General features: G+C 36.6%; 4 protein-coding genes across 4 annotated transcripts in view; 2 read left to right on the top strand and 2 right to left on the bottom strand.

The window, feature by feature from the left end:
- LOC106337427 (novel plant SNARE 11) overlaps positions 1-464 on the bottom strand; it is a 2,410-nt gene extending 1,946 nt beyond the window's left edge. Inside the window, exon 1 of the mRNA XM_013776531.1 lies at positions 55-464. Coding sequence (XP_013631985.1) covers positions 55-128 — 74 coding nt within the window. The 5' untranslated portion in view covers positions 129-464. The remainder of the gene's footprint in view (positions 1-54) is intronic.
- Positions 465-1,308: 844 nt separating this feature from the next.
- Positions 1,309-2,387, top strand: LOC106340599 (glycine cleavage system H protein 2, mitochondrial-like). The gene is made up of 3 exons (XM_013779451.1): positions 1,309-1,449; positions 1,729-1,991; positions 2,101-2,387. The coding sequence occupies exons 1-3, from the start codon at positions 1,371-1,373 to the stop codon at positions 2,227-2,229; spliced, it is 471 nt and encodes a 156-aa protein (XP_013634905.1). The 5' UTR covers positions 1,309-1,370; the 3' UTR covers positions 2,230-2,387.
- A 3,331-nt stretch (positions 2,388-5,718) lies between these two features.
- On the bottom strand, positions 5,719-20,576 carry LOC106341829. The gene is given in 19 exon segments (XM_013780555.1): positions 5,719-5,803; positions 5,936-6,010; positions 6,141-6,174; positions 6,273-6,373; positions 6,473-6,559; positions 6,661-6,755; positions 6,968-7,046; positions 7,133-7,346; positions 7,616-7,875; positions 9,312-9,601; positions 14,705-14,923; positions 15,103-15,190; positions 15,296-15,418; positions 15,509-15,656; positions 15,741-15,901; positions 16,212-16,364; positions 16,829-16,888; positions 16,992-19,982; positions 20,459-20,576. Coding segments are annotated over 18 exon segments (5,130 nt in total). The 5' UTR covers positions 19,857-19,982; positions 20,459-20,576; the 3' UTR covers positions 5,719-5,725.
- LOC106341830 (uncharacterized protein At4g15970-like) lies at positions 12,400-14,705 on the top strand. Its single transcript, XM_013780556.1, is given in 4 exon segments — positions 12,400-12,808; positions 12,901-13,170; positions 13,173-13,283; positions 13,887-14,705. Coding segments are annotated over 3 exon segments (882 nt in total). The 5' UTR covers positions 12,400-12,808; positions 12,901-12,903; the 3' UTR covers positions 14,391-14,705.
- Positions 20,577-22,475: the final 1,899 nt, after the last annotated feature.

The following is a 22,475-nucleotide window of genomic DNA, read 5'->3' as shown; positions in this document are numbered from 1 at the left end:
AAAAAAAAAAAAAAAAAAAAAAACCAGATCAAGAAATGGGAAAGAGAATCTCACGACAAAGCGCGGAAAAGGTCATTGATTTGTCCCTCGATCTCAGCAAGCTCTTCGCTAACCGCCGATAGATCCATCTCTTCTACTTCTTCTTCAGATCCACCACCAAACAATGTCGACCACGAATCGAATCTCTCAGATTAGATTAGAAGGTCCCAAATCGAAATCAACTCGCTCGTCGTGACCCTCGAATAAACAACAATCGGAATCTCTCAATTGCAAAATCACAAAAAAACGAAACACGCAGATTTTTACAGATCTACGACCAATGTGGATGTCCGAAATCGACAACGAAGAGACAGAAATTAAAAAATCAAAAACCGGTTATCCTTCGGACATTTTTTTTTATTGTTTTTTTTTATTTTTTAAATTTGGGGGAGTTTCTCGCCTCTTTTTCTGCCATTGATTTGGCTCCAAGCTGAAGACACGAGAGAGAGGTTTGAAAAACGATAAGCAGTGGGACCCGCCCACGACGCCGTTTGTCAGTAGAGAGAACACTCATGTAATCTGGATCGTAGGATTGGTCACCTCTCTAGATCTAGCGGCCAATACTCTCACAGTATCTTATTCATCATTTTGACCTTAAAAACGAAGATAAATATTTTCTTATGTAAATCTACCTAACATAAATCCAAATCAAACATTAATTTTAATTTATTTTTATTTTTTTTATAATGAAAAGGCAAACTACATTTGAAAAACAAAATTGTTCGAAAATCAACCTAGGTATCGTATCAGTAGTGCTATCGATGTACTACATAAGCGGTCAGTAGAGCTTAATTACCACTGCACTTGAGTTCCTTGAGTGTTGGTATGTTACGTTGTTGATATGGTGACCAACTCTTACGGTAATATCTTGGATAGGGTTTAAGAACTTCTTGTCGAGCTTAAGGAGAGGATTTATAGACCAGAGGTTGTGATATGAACCTTGAGGAAGAAACTTTATGTTGAATATCCGGAGGAGATGATTGATTCAGGTTTGTGCACCATATGGAGGAACAACTAAGGTTCTAGTGAGGGTCAAGTGGAATAGGGTATGAGTTCTCTTGTCCTCCTTACCTGTAAACTGAAGTAGCATTTTTTTTCACTTTATAATATTCTGATTTATATGGTCGAATGTCACAACCCACAATGTTGCTTTAGTGGGTAGGTTAGTCCAAGAGCAAATGATTCAGAAAGTGATATTTTTATTAGCAAAAAAAAAAAAAACAAAAGCGAACCCACCAAACCCTTTTGTCACAAGAATATAATAATAAGCCGATCGGTGAGTGCACTCTCTGTCACTGTTGTTGTGTATCGTTCAACATCTCACGAGAAAAATGGCTGCTAGATTCTTGTGGGCTTCTAGAGTTGCTTCTCATCTAAGGATCTCTGTTGCCCAACGAGGGTTCTCTTCTGGTGAAATCTCAATCCCATTACTTTCTCTCTGTTTGATCTCTTTAGTTTCTCTCTCTGATTATTGAATCTGATATTGTTCTTTTTGAAAGTATGTCTTTGATAGTAAATGGTTTTGTTGTGGACGATGTTTGTCTGAAAGCAACTTGTATACAGAGGAAGAGATCTTTAAGAAATTAATTTTTTTTAAAAGAGAGATATTTAAGAACTCTGTCTGTGAATCTCTTTGTCGTAATGTTGAGTAATTTTTACATTTAACCTCAACTTCGGTTGTGTTAATAGTGGTTTTGAAGGATTTGAAATATGCTGAATCACATGAATGGGTGAAGATTAATGGGAACAAAGCAACCTTTGGTATAACGGATCACGCGCAGGACCACTTGGGTGATGTGGTCTACGTGGAGTTACCTGATTTGGGACGTTCCGTGTCACAAGGTGAGAGTTTTGGCGCGGTTGAGAGTGTGAAAGCAACTAGTGATATCAATTCTCCAATCTCTGGTACTGTGGTTGAAGTCAATGAGGTGCTGACCGAGTCCCCTGGATTGGTGAGCTGTGTAACCAGTATAGATTTTATTTACCGATGTTAAACATCATAAACTTGGAGATTCTTGATCTCTTTGGTCTCGAGCTGAGATTCTTTTGTGAGATTTATAGGTGAATACAAGCCCATATGAAGAGGGATGGATCATAAAGGTGGAGTTGAGTGATGCATGCGAGGCACAGAAGCTGATGGATTCAGACAAGTATTCGAAGTTCTGCCAAGAAGAAGATGCCAAGCACTGAGCAACATAGATTGTTGTTTTCTCAAGCGAAATATTGATCTATGTAGATGGATGAATCAAGAAAATTCTGAAGATTTGGATTTTGTTTTCTTTTTAAGTTCTTTTTTACTTGATTGTTTGAATAATGGTAAAGAAAATAAGGTTTGGATTTTAGATTGATTTGATCTTTCATGGAGTTAGGCGTCTTTGGTTCTCATTGGCCATCTTTACTTAATTTGAATCATTGTTTTTCCCCATTCTTTGTGGAGGGAAAGAATCGATTCTTGAAACGACAGATAAAAATGATTAATGTTTTGACTTGGGCTCTATAGATCCAGTGAAGAAAAAGCTCAGATGATAGATGATGAAGGGTCAATATCCAAGGACTAAGAAATGTGGATCCAAGATTCTTGAGTAGGCATGAAGCACCAAACTTATAATAGTATACATCCATTGCATATTTTTCTGAAAGTCATCCACCATTTTGTCGGTCAGGCCGACATATATGGCTTGGAATCACCATTTTTACATGTGTCTCCACTTAAGAGTGTTTCGCTTGGAGTAAACAAACATTGGAGCCAGTTGTCCAAATATATGTCATATACACATAATTATAGATAAATTTTTACATATAAAACTAAAATCAAAAAATAAATGTAACAAGAATAAATATTTTAGTGTATTTTTAGTTATTGGGATTAAAATATAAATAAATTATATAGTAATAAGATGTAAATATATGTTCATGTTACTAAAATTCATGATAATTGATATTTTTACTGATTTTTTTAAGAAATAAACAATTTTTGAGAGAAAACAACGTAGATTAAGATTTATTAAAAATCAGTTAAACAAAATTGATTTTAAAAAAAGACAAAATTAAATAAAAACATTATTTCGAACAATGTCCTCAAATTCTTATAAGGTCGATTGAAACCCTAGATTCAGAGCCCTATTTATATTAGCTTTTGTGTCCTTCATTATTCAGCAGCTTCCAAAAAGACTGTTCTAAAAACCACACAAGGTTCCTTCGCCATGGCCCCTCCAGCTCTGACAGACGCAGAGATACTCACGCATCTACAAGACATGTTACAAATCCAGCAGCAGTTGACAACGGTTGTGCAAGCTCTGGCACAGCCACAAGAAAAAGCCGACAACAATGAAGAAGACAATCCTTTGTCAGTGCATGGCGAGAACCCTGACGTCATTGAACTTCTTCCGGAATTTTCTGGCGAACAATCAGCCGAGGAACTTCTAGATTGGATCGCCACGGTCGAAGAGACTCTTGAGTTCTAACGCGTGTCTTTGGAGCGAAGCGTTCCCATGATTGCCATGCGGTTCCGCGGCTCAGCAGCAGCTTGGTGCAGGTCGCAACAAAAGTCGTCACGCGCACGTGAGGGAAAACCGAGAATCTTGTCGTGGGATAAGTTGAAGAAGACGATGCGTAAGGCGTTTTTACCATTCAACTACGACCAAATCATGTTCCAACGCTTTCACGGGTTGCAACAAGAAATGCGATCGGTAGAAGAATACGCCACCGAGTTTATTTGGCTTTTGAGGCGTCTTGATGTGCAGTATACGGACCAACAGATTGTGGAGTGTTTCATTAACGGCTTTCGGCACCAGAAGATGAAAGACAATCTTAACTTGTTGAACCCTCTCACTCTTGCTGAAGCACATCAAAAGGCCCTCATCAAATTAAGAAGGAGTACGAGGCCGCTTTCTTCTCGTATTTAGGGTATTGTGGTGTAGTTGTTATCTCGTTCATAAGTTTATTAGCATCTAGCTTTAGGTAGCTTATATGTTATTTTAGGAGGATTTTTTTGAGATTGTGTTTTACTTTTGTCTCCAAAGTATATCCCTCTGGTTTGGCCCTTCCTTTTAGGTCGATTTGGAGTACTACTCAATACTCATAACTTTTTGTTTCGTTCATTATATCATCAGCTAGCTTATTTTTGTTTTGTTTTTCCTCAAAACGTTGACTCGATATTACTCACTGATTCAGCTAGACTCACAAAATCTTCAGCCAAGTAGGCTTTATTTGAACGCTGTAGCTTAATACACGTAAAATCACTTCTCCAAGCTTTTCTTTAGTAATTACTCTTAAAGTATTTTTTCTCTCTTTTGAGTGAAAAGACCGGAAAAGTATTCTGATAGGTCCTGAGAAGTGTAGAGCATGCTCTAGAAGAGTCCCTGATCGCATGCGTAGTGAAAGTACGTGAAAGAGTTTCTCACAATATTAACTCTGAAATAAACAGAAAAAGTAAGAGAGAAGTAAGAATCGAGTGTTCTTCAGAGCAACTTCAATGGTGTTCTCGGTGACTCGGAATTATAGATAAATTTTTTAAAAAATTTTATTGTTATTTTTTTTGTCCGTTTTTTTTTTAAATTTAAAACAGAACCAATCGCGGATCACCACGTGTCGTGGGACCCGCGAATAAGGATTCACTAACAATCAGTTTTTAATTAAGAGTTTTAAGTACCTAATTCTTAACAGATTGTGAACCCCACCAAATATCTTAATATTATTTTGCTAAGGATTCTAGTCTAAAATCCTCCGTCGGAGGTGCTCTCAAAAACGTAAAAAATAGATCAGAGACTTCTCTTACCTGTAATCTTTCTATTGGTCTAATGATGTTAAATTTAAAATTTAATTATTAAAACTAATTATAGTGATATTATAAATGTAAAGGTACTCTTGTGAGATATTATGTCAATGCTGATGCTCTTAGACCATGATTAACCCGGGATTTTTAGAGTGGAGTTCTTAGCGGAAGTTAAGAAACTGTTTTTTAATTTTTAACTAAAAAAACTAAGAACCGGTTTTTAAAGTCTTTATTTAAAAACCGGTTCTTAGCTTTTTTAGTTAAAAATTAAAAAACAGTTTTTTAACTTTTGTTAAGAACCCCATCATAAGAACCCCGGGTTAATCATGTTCTTACAATCTAACTATAGTATAAAACTATAAATTAACAAGAAAATGTGAGTTGCTGATTCTGTCTCACCACATCTTATACACTTTGACTCTGAATTGACACCACGTATCTACAGATTTTCTCCGAAGGGCAGGGCCTTTTGTATCTTACTGACAAATAAAGACTTTGAGCTTTGGAGAGAAAGCCCCTGACCAAACATCCTTTAGCTAATTGATATCACCATTGCCAGACAACGTGTACTATGGTTGGTATTATTCTGGGAGCAAGCCGAGTGATAGTTTGATAGAGTAGATCTCTGATTTATTCTAATTTTAAAAAGTTCTCAATATTGTAATAATATGTTGTCTGGCATTTTAAGGTAGAAAGAAAACAAAAAGAGCACGTGGAGATATGTACCTCAAGTTTGGCAGGTTGATTTACGCAAGAAAATTCAATACATACTGTTTTTATCATTAAAACAACACGTTCATATCAAATAGAAGAATCTTGATATTTATTACAAGCGGTACAGAAACACTAAACGTGTTAACACATTTTATACCACAGAGGAAATTGTGGGATTGGTACATAGCCGTTAGACTCTTATTTGTTAGCGCCGTTTAGTGACGAGATCTCATCACCACCCGTTACTAATGCCTTCAGATCATCATCCGTGATTCTCTGAACAGATTTACAAAGTGAAGCCAAATGAGTGTGAGGTTCTAACCAATTCGTGTTTTAAATTCTCTAATTTAAATTATAACGGAAATGTGCATGAGAAGTTACAATTACAAAACTGAAAATGAAAAAAACCTTTTTATGCTTGGTTAAATCCCTGAACTTTGAGAAGATGTCGTTCAATTTATCATCATCGAGCTCATATCCCAACTGACAATAGAAAATAAACATATAATTGTACACTTAACTTCAAATATTTATCTGTAAAAGATGTAATCTTGTAAATATATGTATGATCGCTGTACATGTAACTAACGATTAAAGAAATCACAAGAAATACCTCTTTCAGTCGATCTTTCACAGCATGACGTCCGCTGCATATATATTGCCATTGTTGTTCATATGAATAATAATTAAATATGAAAAAGAAAACAATATGTAAAACTAGGAAATATATAGAATCATTCATTACCTAAGCTTTCCAAGAACAATGGTGGAACTTTGAGAGATTACAACCCCAACATCTTCTGGCGATAAGATCTCATATGTACTCCGGTTTTTCAAGATTCCATCCTGCAAATGTTTAAACAAATCATCATTAATTAAAAAAAAATCATTCACATGTTTATTTTATGTCACATTTAGGCATTTAGCTAATTTAATATGTCAAACCTGGTGAATGCCGCTCTCATGAACAAAACAGCTGGCTCCAACTATGGGCTTATGTGGTTGAACATATAAGCCGGTATATTCTTGAACCTACTCAATAGTTCACACCTATTAGTTAGTATGATATTTATAAAGGCAATATATATATAGCTTGGTCGTTTTTTTTTACTCTAGTATATATAAGAAGTTACCATCTGGCTAGTAGCCATAATTTGGCGTGTGTTTATTCTTGTGTAGGCACCATCCATCAGATATTCTCCTCGACATTTCAAAGCCATCACGACCTACATAACAAAGAAATATTAATGTTGCTGATGAATTGATGATGAAGACTACTACTACAACATGTCATGGATTTTCAACTCAAAGCCTAAAAGATTAAAAAGTCAATTCACATCCATCAAATATTTTATCCTTCTGTCGAAACCATTAAATATTATCTTATTTTCCATTTCAATATGGACCTCCTGGTATTATACCAGTGGTATATCTTACCTTTTTCAAGTGGTGCATTCCCACTTCTTTCGCCTATTCTGTTAATCGTTACTTCGACTTGTCGTGCTCCCGCACATACACCCTACATATAATGTAATCTAATTGTTCTACACGTATTTTAGATAGATATTTGTACTTAAATGAAAAAGGGGAAATTGAAAATAGTACGGCTATTGTGTTGGCGGTAGCAACACCAAGGTCGTTATGACAATGAACAGAGAAGATAACATAATCAATTCCAGGAGTGTTTGCTTTGAGGTAGCTCACAAGTTCGCCGAATTCTTGCGGCATGCTGATTCCTACAGTGTCCGCGATGCCCACCGTGGTTGCACCCGCTTTTATCGATTCTCCTAGAATCTTGCATAGAAACTCCTTATCCGACCTACTTGATTTTAAAAAGACACTAGTATTTAAAAAAATCTGCGTAACATTAACATATATAGAAAAATATAAATGTAACAACTAACGAGGTCCATAAGTTAGTTGAGAAAACATTTAAATAACAAACACTTTTCAATTGTAAAATATATATTCTTGTCAAATATAAACGCTAACGTCAAATGTAGATGTAAACGTAAGACTAATATTTTATACCGTAAAACAGGTGTAATCAAATTGTCGAGATAGATTAGAGTTTATAAAGACATGGACCTGCCGCCATCTTCGCAACCAAATTCGATGTCAACGAAGCCTAAGCTTTTAGCAAACCTAATACTACTCGTGGCCATCTCGATGACTTCTTCTTTAGTCTTTTTCAACTTATATTTCATGTGAATGTCACTAGTAGATGTGAATATGAGTATCCTAGGTCTCTTCGCGTATTTCACCGCCTCCCAGGCCGCCTCAATGTCTTTTGGTTTGCTTCGTGCGATGGCGTTTATCACTGGGACGTAACCTGTTTCCTCATCCACCTTAGCAAAACAAAGGTTTTAACATCGTCAACTATATAGGGCCTGTTTGTTTCTCCATCTGGATGGGCCATCTGGATGAAGATGAGATTTTTGTTTGTTTAGGCACTAAAAGTGCATCTCATTCAGATGGATCATCCGGATGACTTTTGGAAATTTAGGCTTAATTTTAAAGTCCATTCAGCTGAACCAATTTGGATCATTTGAATGGAGATGATTCATTCATAATGGTATAATAGCCAAAACCGTAAAAACGCGTTTTCCCGCCAAAACCGTAAAAACGCGTTTTCCCGCCAAAACCGTAAAAACGCGTTTTCCCGCCAAAACCGTAAAAACGCGTTTTCCCGCCAAAACCGTAAAAACGCGTTTTCCCGCCAAAACCGTAAAAACGCGTTTTCCCGCCAAAACCGTAAAAACGCGTTTTCCCGCCAAAACCGTAAAAACGCGTTTTCCCGCCAAAACCGTAAAAACGCGTTTTCCCGCCAAAACCGTAAAAACGCGTTTTCCCGCCAAAACCGTAAAAACGCGTTTTCCCGCCAAAACCGTAAAAACGTGTTTTCCCGCCAAAAACGTGTTTTCCCGACAAAACCGCAAAAATCCGTTTCCCGCCAAAATCGCAAAAATGTGTTGTCCTCCAAAAACGCAAAAATGCGTTTTCCCGCCAAAAACTTGTTTTTCCGACAAAACCGAAAAAATGCGTTTTCCCGCCAAAATCGCTAAAATGCGTTTTCCCGCCAAAATCGCAAAAACGTGGTTCTCTCCAAAGCAAAAACGTGTTTTCTCGCCAAAACCAAAAATTTGTATTTTCTCGCCAAAACCGAAAAATATTATTTTCCCGCTAGAACCGAAAAATCTTGTTTTCCGCCAAAACATAAAAAAATGTGTTTTCTCGCTAAAACCGAAAAACTTGTTTTTCCGCGCAAACCGCAAAAAGAAAACTCGTTAATTTTGAAATAATTCTAATGTAAATATATTAAACTAAATAATTAAATGTAATATAGTTAAAATTAATATTAAACATATGATTAAATCAACACACAGATATTTTGGTAATTTCTTTACTAAACTCATTTGAATGGAAATGAAAATAAAGAAACAAACATAAGATCCATTTAGATGATTCATCTAGATGAGCTATGTGGATGGACAAACAAACAATCACAAAAATCTGAATGGATCATTTGAATAGATCATACAAATGAATCATTTGGATGGAGATGGCAAATGGTGAAAAAAACAGCCCCATAGTCTTTTTTTTTCAATATAGTATTTTTTTGATGGTATTTTGATAATTTCTCCATTGGGTCTTTGTATTTTTGCGTAAAACATGCTAATATTCGTTCCAACGTTATTCAGTGTCCTAAAAAACGTTAACTACATAGTTTGATATTTGAACATAAAAATCTTTATGTAATAAATAGAAGGAAGATAGAAATAACCTCGTTTCCCACGGTCTTGGCGATGGTTTTGACAGTTTCGAACTCTTCCTCAGACGACACCGGAAAACCAACGTCCATGATGTCTACTCGCAGTTTTGCGAGCTGTCTTGCAATCTCAAGCTTCTGAGGTGGAGTAAGAGCCCCACCGGGAGATTGTTCACCGTCACGGAGCGTCGTGTCTAATACACGCACGTAATTCTTGTCGGGAAGCTTGTGTTGTATGTACTCCGGCCACCGTTCCACGACGGGTTTGAGGTCAATAGTCGCCCCATTTACGGGACATGTTAAGCCTGATCGGACAACCACGGCGGAACTGATGGTGGGGATCATTGGGGGAGATGCCAGAAGCGACGAAGCCATAACGATGAGTATACGTAGGAGAGAAGAATAAATATATTTTTATTTTTATTTGAGGATTGTGAGGAAATTGTTTTGCAATGAGAATATGTCGTTATAATATATGTGTATTTATAGGTAAAAACAAAAGCCAAAAGAAGAAAAGTTGGTAGAGAAGAAAACAATTTGTTATTACTCTTTTCTCACACGTTTCAGTACATCACTTTACATAATTTTATACTAAAACCTTAAATCCTATCCTTTTGTGAGCATCAGCACATGACAGTATATAGGTTGAGACAACCAAATCCGTTGTACAGAGAGATTTGATGAGCTGGCTTCGTCGTACATTGTTCACGCCTTTTGTATTGGTTGATATTTTGAATGTTGGCTACTTTAGTAGCAGAGAGAGCTGATTGACGGATGGGCTCTATCTTCTTCTTCTGGCATTGAGATTTCATAACCTTAGTCTCTGGTCCATCATGTGTAGACCCCATTATGTCTTATAAAAAGTTGTATGGAATCTTTAAAATTATATGATACTGGTTAGAAACATTTGATTCAATGAGTGATGGCTTGAGCTTTACACTAGTTAACGTAAAATTTATGTATTTCTATGATTTGCAACATTTTAGTCAGGAGTGTTCTTTTCTAGAAAAAAGGCCAGTTGATATTTGATGTTAAGAAAGTTAATATTATAAGCGTGTTCTAAATATAACGTTTTGCCTTTGATAATCATATATACTACACCATAAATGCAAAATTGCAAATTTCTGCTAATTTTTCTTTAATACCTTTTCAAAAGTAATTTGATCATTTTAAACGTTGGTAAATTATACTATTACAAACTATAAGAAATATTACATAGACGAAAATACATCCAACAATTCTACGTACATTAAAATTCACGTCTATTTACATCACCGTAAACTATTTTATGAAATCCAGTTCTAATGGTACTTATTGCGTCAAAGACTTCGAAATCCAAACCTCTTGATATATAAACATTAATGAATACTTATTAAAATGACCGCAACTTCCACTAATGATATCATCTTTTATACAGTTTTCTTTGAATACTTGTACATAATATAAAATTGTGTGCATATTTCAGTAAGTTACACTGTCTATATAATTGGATATTTAATGTAAATTTTAATTCTTTATAAATACAAATAAAATAATATGAATGGCAAATTTCATCAATATCACTAATTTACTTTTTATCACAAAATAGTATACACGGAAAAAATTTCAAAAAAGTTAAGAAAAAGGCTAAATAATCATAAACTCTAAAACTAAACATAAATGTCAAAACGAACTCCCACACATAAAAACAGTGAAGCAGTCCATTCTGATTTCATAAATCCCAAACTACTTCATTGATTTCACTACACCAAATACTCTTTTTTTTGGGCTTTGTTTCTTAATTAGTACAAGAAGAGATTATCATCACGTGTGTATAATGTATATGCATGTTGTCCAACCGCACATGAATGATTTATTGGTGACATATTCTAGGAAGCTAATTGATTCGGATTCGAATTAACCCCATGTGTAGCCATGCATATATATAATTATGTTTTAGAGAAAATTTAAATATCCAAAAAAGATACATCTATGAGATGCACCTCTTCTTCCAAACAGATGAGATACCCTCAGATGAGAAAATATATGTTACCCAAGTAGATAGTGAGCAGTACCGTACGAAGAACTTAAAGAGTTTAACGCAAATTTTTAAAATGAATTTATTTATAAAAAAACACATAATATTGAACATGTTAGTAATTACGAGTTTGTTCTTCAGTGGATTCCCTAAAAAGTGTTTAAAATTGAACATATCAGTGATAAATTTTTAAACATCTAAGATATTGAAAAAACATAAACATAGATATTTAAAAGTTTAACAAAATTTAGTTGATATATTTATATAAAGTTTTTTTATTTAAAATCAAATTGGGTCCCACAAATCTTCTTTATGTTTTAATACTATTGATGGATCTGTTTTCGAAAAATATCAGGTACGATATTGTATATTGATTCGAATCACTAAAATCACTAAAATTTTAATATTGTACTCACTCGAATCACTAAAATCATATTATTTAACGCACCTGCATCTTGCAGCCTTCACGTTGATACGATACCTTTTTTTTATACATCATATTCCGGTAGCACTTAGTGCTAAAAAGTGAATTGTTACTACACTATCAGATTTAAGTTTAGAATGTATTAAATCGATCGTTTGTTATAATCCACCATATTAATTATTGGTTGAAACCCGAACTCAAACTGACCAATCAATAGTAATTTAGTTCAAGGTGAAAATCATACCCACATCAAGTCCAAGAAATCACTAGTCGTAGCGATACTATCTATCATCAAAATAACACATATAATATAAAAATCATTTTAATAAGTCTTAATTTACACTCCTTTTAAAAATAAAATCTTTATATTCCAAAATAGATGAAGTAAACAAGAAGCAATTCTATAGTAAATAAATTATTAAGTTGGATATCTATCCTATTAAAACAAAAATATTAACTGAAAATAACCTTAGTTTTCATCATCAGCTAGTTTTTTTTCTCAAAAAGGTAGACTGGGTATTACTCTTTTTAAATCAGCTAGACGCGTACAAAATCTCCAACCAAATATGATTTCTTTGAAATCTGTAGCTTCATATACGTCAAAGCACCTTGAAGCCATTGCTCTAAAATAAATTTCTCTGACTGAGTGAAAAGACCGGAAGAGTATTCATATGGTATCTCTGCAACTCTACAATTTATTTAAGTGTCCCGTTTTGAATCTTTTACCAATAAGAAATTCTGCATCTCTGCATCTCTACATATGGTCACAACACAATATCATACTCTTTGTAAAGTTTTAAGCCTTGGGGGTCACTGGTAAATTGTTCAGCCATCAGCAAGATAGTAATCGGGAGATAGTTCAAGCAGGAGTGGTGCATATAATGGGGAACACGGTGTCCGAGCTAGGAGGGAAGCAAGGTTCTACAAGAAGATAGCCATTGATCAGTACGTGTATGCGTTTCTTAGGAAGAATTGTCGAGAACATAGTGTGTAAATGGAATCACACTGATTGGGATTCGATCCCAAACAACTCTTTATGAAGAAATTGGGCTATATTCTTAAGCTGAGAAGGTATTTTAACTATCTTTTTCTAAAGTAGTATAAGATATTTTATAATATACAAAATCATTGTTTTTAATGTTTAAAATTTTTCTTTTTGCCAGAGTATGGCGAAAGATGTGGGAGCTTTGCAGAGAGTCTTGCTGGAAGCATCGACGGAGGAGAAAACGGTGATACTAACGACCTTATACCAGGCTTGGGCTGAGCCTAACTCAACGTTCGATTTGTTTCTGGAGGGTTTCCACGTCGGAGTAGGGACTAAGCGACTGCTCCGCCACCTTGTAGTGGTTTGTATGGACGAGGAAGCTTACTCAAGGTGCTTGGAGATCCATCCCCGCCGTTGCTATTTACTGAAAACCCCAGGCATTGATTTTTCTTTTCCGGCCAGAAGAACTTCATGACACCGGACTATCTCAAGATGATGTGGCGCCGCCTAGAGTTCTTGGGTTCAATCTTGGAGCTTGGATATAACTTCCTCTTCACCAGTATTTATTTCTAGCTCATCTTTAGAGTGCCCTCATCCCTAACACATGAGGGAAGGGTTCTCAAAATTTGATAATGAAATAATTACAAAACATAAATGGGGTTCTCAAAACTAGCTTTAGAGACACATGTAAGAGTATCTCAAATGAAAAACTATTGCTTGAGTTTCAAAAGTTTTGAGAACCTCATCTTACATTTTATTAGTATTTGTATTATATTTAGTTTTGAGAATTCCTCATGTGGGTGCTCTTATGACATAGTAAAGACACTACTGATTAATTAATATAACATTCAAAAACGATAAACCAAGCTAGTCTTAGTCGAGGCGCTACTGATTTTGGAATTTGATCATTCATGTTATGATTAAATAGATTGTTGCTATTGTTTATGGAATTACGTTGGATTAAACATGTATATTGAAATCTTCAATAAACTATTTAAACAAATTTCATAAAAAATCAAGCTTCAAAGTTTCAAATATGTAAGATGTGATAATTGTCTTCGACTCTGGTTTTAAAAATTATCAACATTTCATAGTTCATCTAGTACATAAAAAATATTTACGCATCTTGCTTTATACACGTTCAATAATTGTCAAAATCAGGACATGGATATACTGTGGCTGCGAGACCCATTCCCTCATCTGTTCTCGGGAGTAGATTTCCAGGTCACCTGCGACCACTCCAACGGAAACACTAGCGACCCAGGAAACGTTGTCAATGGAGGTTTCAAGTTCGTTCAAGCCAACCATCGAACGGTTAAGTTCTACAAATACTGGTACGAGTTAAGGTGGACATTCTGCGGCAAGAACGAACAAGACGTGTTCAACATCATCAAACACGACCGGTTTGTCACAGAAGAACTTGGTCTCACGATGCGGTTTCTTGACACGGTTTACTTCCGAGGGTTCTGCCAATTGCACCGCGAGATGGACAAGATATGCATCATGCATGCTAATTGTTGTTTGGGATTACATAACAAGATTAATGGTTTGAGGCAATCTCTAAAGGACTGGAAAGATTACTTGTCGGCAACCGACCGCCGGAATATGACGTGGCCATCACCGGATAGGTGCAGGGGAAGCATGTCTAATATATCATTAATAGTTTAGAATTTAGATATGGTAAGACAAGAAATTTTAAGCAACCAAACAGATAACGCATTAAAAATGATAAATTCAAAACATATTTATATGTGAAACTTTTATTGAAAAAGAAAAAGACTCCCGACTACAGAAGTAGTAGTCAAAGTCATTATACCAAAACCAATTTACTTACACTAAATAATAATAATGGCTATACAAAATATGAATATGTGCTTTTAAGGTTTCTTGGACAAATCAACACACCTTAAAACTGTCATCTCTGAAATCAGAAAGAAGCAGAAAGGATATGTTTATATACACAAACCATACCTTTGTTTTACGTACCCGCAATGATAAACTGACAGATTACTTGTGGTGATTGGGGGAGTGAGCTTTTGTCTGGACCGCGGAGGAGGACATGGTACGGAGACGTCTGGCTATCTCTGGGAAGGAAGGTCGAAAAAATGGGTCAGGAGCCCAACACTGCTCCATCAACATCCTCCATTCTGGGTCACAGTAGCTTGGAACGGTTGGTCTCAGTGTATTGTTCACTATGCCTCCTACGATTTTTATTCACACAAGCAACAAACTGGTAAGAGATTTAGACTACCAAAATAGATAAGCTTGATTGCTACTTCCACACTGTAAAGCAGGAACTAAATGTTCTGTCTGATTGTACAAAACCTTTGTTGGTAAGAAAAAAATTGGAGAGTGAATAGGAGAAGAGGGAGTATTTTACCGATTATTGCACCGTAATGCATGTTGGCGTAGGGTTCCTCACCGGTAAGAATTTCCCACAAGACGATTCCGAAAGAGAATACATCGACCTGTGTGAAAATGAAGTATCCACAGCGAAACATTACTTGCAAACTCATTTAAAAGGCGTTGAAATTATATATACAGAACTAATCTGAGAGCATTGGGTTTCATACCTTTTCAGAAACTTTGCTGCTGCTTCCACTAAGTAGCTCGGGAGCCATCCAAGGGAGGGTTCCCCTTACACCGCCACTGACCAAAGTGTTTCTTTTTATCTTTGACAGACCAAAATCACCAACCTGCATAAACAAACATCTCTCTGTCACATAAACAAAACCATACCGACAGTGTTGCATCATTTATAATCTCGAACTGTTGTAGAAAATCACCTTGCATATGGGACGGGCGGGATCCTTTAAGTTGACAAGCAAGTTGTCACACTTCAAATCGAAATGAACTATGTTCTTTGAGTGCAAATATTCCATCCCAAAAGCTGCATCCATTGCAATGATAAGTCGCTTACGTCGATCAATGTGCCTGTAATTTCCCAAATGTGAGCTGGTATACAGCTAAGTTTGTTTCTAGGAAGTAAGGATTCCGACGAACTGTGTAAACAATTACCTGTTGCTGAGCAGAACATGTCTAAGCGATCCATTGACCATGTACTCTGTGACTGTAGCTAAAGTTCCTCCTGGCCCATCTTTCACTACGCCGTAAAATGCCATAACATTTGGATGATGTAGCTTGGAAAGAATTTCAGCTTCATGCCAAAACTCCGAGGTCTGAAAATTTCAATCAGAGGTTGGTGAAAATTGAAAAACAATTAAACTATGGCCGCTTTCTCGAAAGTCTAGCAAGATTCTACGGGGAATGCCAACTTCTTGCTCATAACAAGCATCTAATAGTCGCTTCGTGCAAAAGATAAACGAACAACAAAAAGATGTGTTCTGGGGTCAGATAGTATAGTAGTGTCCTCTAGCAGTACTATGTTTACCCTATAGCAGATAAAATGTAAACTGGGAGAACCACGGTGTGGCAAATGTAGTTATATAAACTTCAAAAACCCCTAACTCCTTGAGAAAGAAAGCTCACCAATCTCTCTTGTTCAGATGAACGACCAATAAAACAGGTCCTTTTAATTCGTTTGATAGCAACATCTGTACCCCTCCATTTTCCATGATAAACAGTTCCAAAAGTACCCGAACCTAGTTCCTTCAGTTCTTCCAAGTCGTCATTTTTAATGAACTGAAACAGAAATAGAAACAGAAACAAAATGGATACAATCACCAGTCAGTAAACCAGGAGCAAGATTGACAATAGATTTATAAAGCTCCAATGACTTCAGCTGTCAATGAAGACATGAACTACTCCAGTCTAGTCTATAAGCAGTGTACACTATGGGTTCTACAGAATTCCATAGAAAAACAGACAAATACCAAAAACAGAGAAGACAGATAAACTATGTATTTCTACAGAGTAACTAAGTCGATACAATATTGAAATCCTTTTGGTACTTAGGGGTTGTACTGCTAAAGAGTAATTCTTCGTTGTATGAAAGCCACCCGGACAATTATGCAGGACTTTTGCTGTGATGCTGTCTAGTTCACTATAGTGGCTCAATCGTTAACATGGGATTATCTGGTTACAAGAAGGCGGAAAATACAACACCTTGTAAACATGTTAAGCCATCAACTGACACAAATGCGTACCTGCAGAGATCTGCCGACATTGTCCTCAGCAATAAGGTCAATAAGAGGAGCTTCAGTATTCTGCATATCCAAGTATATAGAAATAAGAAAATAACAGTTGGAACATGTATTTTGCCAGAACTGAAACTTCATTAGAATTTTCGTATTTAGCTTAAAAACGTACCACTTTTGAATCTGTTCTTTCAGCACCTTCGAACACTGTCTGACCGTGATCTTCTTGTGTGTCTACTGTGCTCGAATCAGCTACGGCAGTGGTAGACACTCCCGGCTGAGCATTCCCATCAAAGTGGATTTGTGGATTTAACTGAGTTGGAGCAACTTTCTCAGACTGCAATGGTGGGTAGCTATAATCAATAGGAACTCCATCGGTGTTAGTCAGGGAAGAGGGAAATCCAGGGTGGTCCTGATCCATAAGGGATACATCCTTCCTCTCAAACTCATCCTGCGCCAAATTTCGAAAATAGGACCAATTTTTAGGGTCATGATTCTGAACATTTAAACTCACTCCAGCTCCAACACCATGCAATGGCCGTAATCCAGGGAAGTTTAGAGACTCTTTCAGTATATCAGCAAGAAAATCACGAGGAAATCTATCATTTATATCAACAACTATATCTCCGTTCTCAATATGTCCTTGCGGAACAGCCTTAACTGAAGTCTCTGACTGACTTAAATGCTCCGGGGCGTTAGGTTCCAAGTTTCCTTTTTCAAACTGTGAGATACTACCGTCGGCTGTCCAGAGGCTTTCAGGAGGCGGTCTTACTGGTGCGCTGGAATGAACATTCTGGGACTCCATCTTTGCTTCATGAAAAGTTTCAGCTGATTCACTGATAGGCAGGAATTTATCTGAAGCTGATTTAGCCATTACAAATTGGGAACCCAGAGAATCATCAGTTTGGGACAAACGTTTAGTTTCTGCTGTATCCGGTAGCTCAGAATGAAAATCCCTTTGGTGAATCACAGGCTGGTCGACATTACTCGGATTAGATGAATCACCATCTGGAATTACAAGCCCAGATGCAGAGAATCCTCCAGGCAGACAACATTGATTGTCCTGATTGATTTTCATGTCTTCACTTGCTGTATCTAGGGCAACCGTTTTGGGAACATATTCCTGGGATGTTTCAAGACTTCTTTCTTGGCAAACAAAGGAACTTGGATCTGGTGTTGAATTAGATATTTGCTTGGAAACAGGAGCTTCTTCCTTGAGAGTGTGATCTGGGACCATAGAATCACCAGATACAGAGGAGATGGAAGACTCACTGACCCTTGTGGTGGAGTGTTCTTTCCTCATCTTTGGCTCCTTTGCAGAACGATTGTTCTCAATATGGTCCTGAGATTTTCTAAGACTTTTCTCTGGACAGGCTGAAGTACTTGGATACGGTGTTGAATTGGATATATGTGTGGCAATTGGAGCTTCTTCCTTCAGGACATGATCTGGGACTATCAAATCACCAGACATAGAGGAAACAGAATACTCATTGACCCTTGGAGTTGGGGATTCTCTCCTCATATTTGACTCCTTTGCTGAAAGATTGGTCTCGACAGTAGATTCATTAGCAGGACCATTTACCTTCTTAAATGAGTCATCTCTTCTCATTTTGGTCTCTTTGGATGAAGCTTCTGGATCTTGTACATGAAAGATCTGCTCATCATGCAAAACTCCTTGCTCAGGTTTACGTGGATACTGAGGCACCACACTTTCAAGAGGTGTTTCAGGACTCACAGGATAAGGAATATAATGAGGCTGTGGTTGAACATGCAAAGGAACAGACCCCTTCTCATCTACATAGCCTACGCTTGCCATTTGAGCTGACGTGTAAACTTGGTGGTTACCAAGTCCTGTTAAGTGTAGTTGCTGTCCTCGATAAGGCTCTGAAAATGGCTCATTTCCAGTAGAAAAACCTGTTACAGGTTGAGAAGTCTGGCTAGCTGATAAAGATTCATTGCTTGCCAAGGGAGCAACTGAAGCTACTGCAGGTTCCGTGGCAGCTCGACTGATCTCCCTATCAGTATTCCTGTGAAGTAGTTCATCCAAATTGTTCCCAGAAGCACTTACTCCAAGGGAACTTTTTCGTGAACTTAGATCCATCCCATTGACAGCAACAACATACTGAACCTCCGAATCACCCTCTGCAGCTTCCAAAACGAACTGAGCCTCCTCTAAGTCACAGCTCGAAAACAAGAACATCCTAGGCTTCTCAGATCCTCCACTACCAAACACATTACATTCCTCCATCATATTTTGTAAATCCTCATCAGAAGATACAGAGACTAGGGCGTCGAGATCCTCGCCTGGCAGCTGATATTTTATGGTACGTGCTTCAGGGAACATCTCTACCATTTTGTGCATGAGCTCTTCGAAAGATATAGTCTTGCTAATCCGTATGATACGCGTTTCACCGCCAACATATCTAAGTTTCTGATCTCTGGGGCGGGGTATGATTCTACCACCAAAACTACACAAGAACTTTGCGTGGTTCAAAGAGCTGTCAGAAGCTCTAGAAGACAGCAGACCATTAAGCCTTTGACCCGTATCGTTTCTTGAAGAAATAGCCGGGGCTGACTTGACAAGCTCATGATAGTTCTTATCTTCACTTCTAGAAGGGGGTTTCCTCTCTTGCTCAATGGTACTGCGTTGTTCTGCTGCGTTAACCATTGTGGTGTTAGAGCCACTCTCCGACATCGGAACAACCATCCCCACAGCACCTAAGTTAGCAGCAAGAGGCATACCAGTGGCCTCACCATACACGTTAGGGATGAACTGCGGTCTCATAATGACCCTATCTCTCATAAACTCAAAAGCAAACTCTTCCCCAGTCTGTATCGAGTAGTTCACCGGCCGAGCAGGGGTCAAAACAGCAAAATCTGGAGGTCGTACATTAGTATCAACACTAGCTGAAGAATCACGCGAAAACCTTTCATTCACGGAGCCAATCCCCTCACCTCGAGGATCAGGAGCAGCGTACCGAACGTGTTCATAACCGTTTGCTTGGTCCATGTTCTGTTTATCAAGTTGTCTATCCATCTAGCTCATAGCACACTTGAGGAGGTGAAGCTCAAATCAAATCTTTGTGCATGCGTTGTAGTTTATCCAACGTTTTTGGCAGCAGAAATGGAGCAACGAACAAACTCAAAACTCTCATTGAAGTGCCTGAAACGAGAGAAGATTAATTTTACTAAAACATCATCAAACATATTCAAGAAACAAAAACAAGGACTGCAAGAAAGCTATATGATTCCCTTAGATCGCCTCATCATTTTCAGTATACAAACCAATAAAAAAGCAACTAGTGACAGATCAACGCGAGTACATACTTTCAACCTATACTGACTATTCTCTAATCTCTATAAGGTTTCAACTAAACAAAGAGAGAATCAAATAAGCATCGTCGTCTACAAAAACCAATCGATCAACTTCTTCACCTAACTAGTAACGAACCGTGACAAAATAAACGATGGATAGGTCAATAGAAGCGGATCAAGCAATCAAAACCACTGAGACTCCGAATAATGCAAGATCTGAGTGTCATTAGGATAATACAGGCGATAAACACATCGGATCCAGAGATTTTTCAGCAAACAAAGGATCGAAAACAGCACGAATCGAGTAAGAGAGGTTTTGTTTACCAGAGGCAGCAGAGACTGAGGGTTTGACGATCGATAAATCGGAGGAGAAGAGACGAGTCCTTCTTCTCTAATTTTGGACATTCCCAATTTTTATTCTCTCCTGAGAAAATATTGTGCCTCTTACTGCCAATAATCATCTAATTATCTATCTGTAAAACTTATTATATACGCTAATCCATTTTTAACTATAAATATTATTGACGCAAAAAAAAAAAAAAAAAAACTTATTTGTTCACTGTAAATCACCGCGCAAGAAGCTTGCGTCATCTCAATATATAATAATTAGTTAATTTACCACTCTAATCTAATACATTTTTTAAATTTTTTACTAGTTGGTTTGTCCAATGTACACTTTACAAGAAAGAGAATTTTGGTTTCTACTTGGCATTTTCGCAAGTTATTTTGGGGAAAATAAAAAGTTTGTTTTTCCAGAAATATTCCAGGCGAAATTAAAGGTGCAATCTAACTGTCAAAAGCCCATAACAATAAATAAAATATTCCCACCTGAACACCAATAAAATATCATATATTTCCATTTTAATATTATTTTTACAAATTAGCGGCAAAATCATTGAAAAACCTTACCACGATTAATCCGGATTCTTAGGGAGGGTTCTTAACTCATGATTTGACACTTTTTGTTATTTTATTTTTTTTTACACTTTTCGGTTAAAAATCGGCTCTTATATCACTTATTTAAGAGTCGGTTCTTAGCTTTTCTTAGTTAAAAGCTAAGAAACGGTTCTTGACCAAAGCTAAGAACCCTAATCTAAGAATCCGGGTTAATCATGGTATAAACTCACTGTTTGCTAAATCAAAACATAGGTCCGAGCTTGACCCAAAACGTACGGTACAAACGTATGGGACCTATTATTTTTGTCAAAATTTTAGGACCTATTTTCTTCAATGTCATTACTTATAATTATATCAATTTGATAATTTGTTATGTGTATATAAACGATAAGAAAAGAAAGTTGTGGGACATCACTATAATACAAAAATAATTAAAATTTATATATTCTGTGTTATTAAATATGAGTGGATTAAAAGACAAAAAAAAAAAAAGTGACGACCACAAAAAAAAAAAAACTGATTTTGAATAATTATTTTCTAGGTTAAATTTTTTTTCTTCACAGACGAAAGAAACTTCTGGAAGCTGAAGTTGATAAAGTTTTACTTACGGTCAGCTATTTCATAAGAAAACTTAAATAGTTTAACTATATTGTCGATTAAAAAAAAAAAAATCAAAAATCTTTATTACGAAATTTTGATAAATAATTTTGCAAGAAAAAATACAAGAAAATCTATATTTAAGAACTGATAATTTTTATTAGTTTTGAGGATATTGTATTTTTTTATTATAACTTTAAGTTTTTATCAATATATTTTTTATATATTATCTAGGGTTCTCAGTTTCCTATTTAGTATGAGATCATGAATATCTCATGACCGTTACTGAGTTATGCTCAGCTCTAGCGGAATTCTCTGCGGCTATTTTCTCACGAAAACAGTATATCCTCTTTGTTTTTCTGAGCCCGTGAGTTCTCTCCTCTGTGTTGACGTGATCTTCGTGGGTTTCTTTCGCGCTCTGCTGAACTTTTTAAAGATTCTTTGAGCAGGTCTACTGTACATCTCTGCGTCCGATTTTAGTTTCGGTTCGAGCTATGGCGGTGTCTCATACAGCTCTAAGAAGTCAGACCCAGTCTTCAAGCTCCTCTAGTTGGTTTTTGTTTCGCTTTCAAGGATTGCATTTTGTGTAAGCTTGTTTTTTTTTTCTTTCTTTGAATGAATATAGAGCATGGTTTTTTAACATAAAGTGGGGCGTAATATGAATCAGGAGAGAAGCAAGCTCTTACATCTTTATCTGACAAGGACTTGCCTACTCTTGCCAACGGACAACGGTCTTCAAGAGTTGGGGTATGTCTTAGTCACAACTTGAGTTATGATGTTTCTGTCCTCCTAAGTGTTTATGGTTTTAAAAACGATTCCTTTGTATCCGACAAAGTTACTGCACCAG

The sequence above is a fragment of the Brassica oleracea genome, chromosome C4 (assembly GCF_000695525.1).
Source record: "Brassica oleracea var. oleracea cultivar TO1000 chromosome C4, BOL, whole genome shotgun sequence".
In the NCBI taxonomy this organism is placed as follows: domain Eukaryota; kingdom Viridiplantae; phylum Streptophyta; class Magnoliopsida; order Brassicales; family Brassicaceae; genus Brassica; species Brassica oleracea.
Note: the sequence above shows the minus strand (reverse complement) of the source record. Positions and strands in the feature narration are given on the sequence as shown.

What these genes read in the sequence shown, in the direction of transcription:
- LOC106340599 (XM_013779451.1), top strand. Translation starts at nt 1,371, where the DNA reads ATGGCTGCTAGATTCTTGTGGGCTTCTAGAGTTGCTTCTCATCTAAGG. An exon ending in CCAACGAGGGTTCTCTTCTG is followed by an intron (nt 1,450 to 1,728) that starts GTGAAATCTCAA and finishes TTGTGTTAATAG; the next exon opens with TGGTTTTGAAGGATTTGAAA. An exon ending in TGACCGAGTCCCCTGGATTG is followed by an intron (nt 1,992 to 2,100) that starts GTGAGCTGTGTA and finishes TGAGATTTATAG; the next exon opens with GTGAATACAAGCCCATATGA.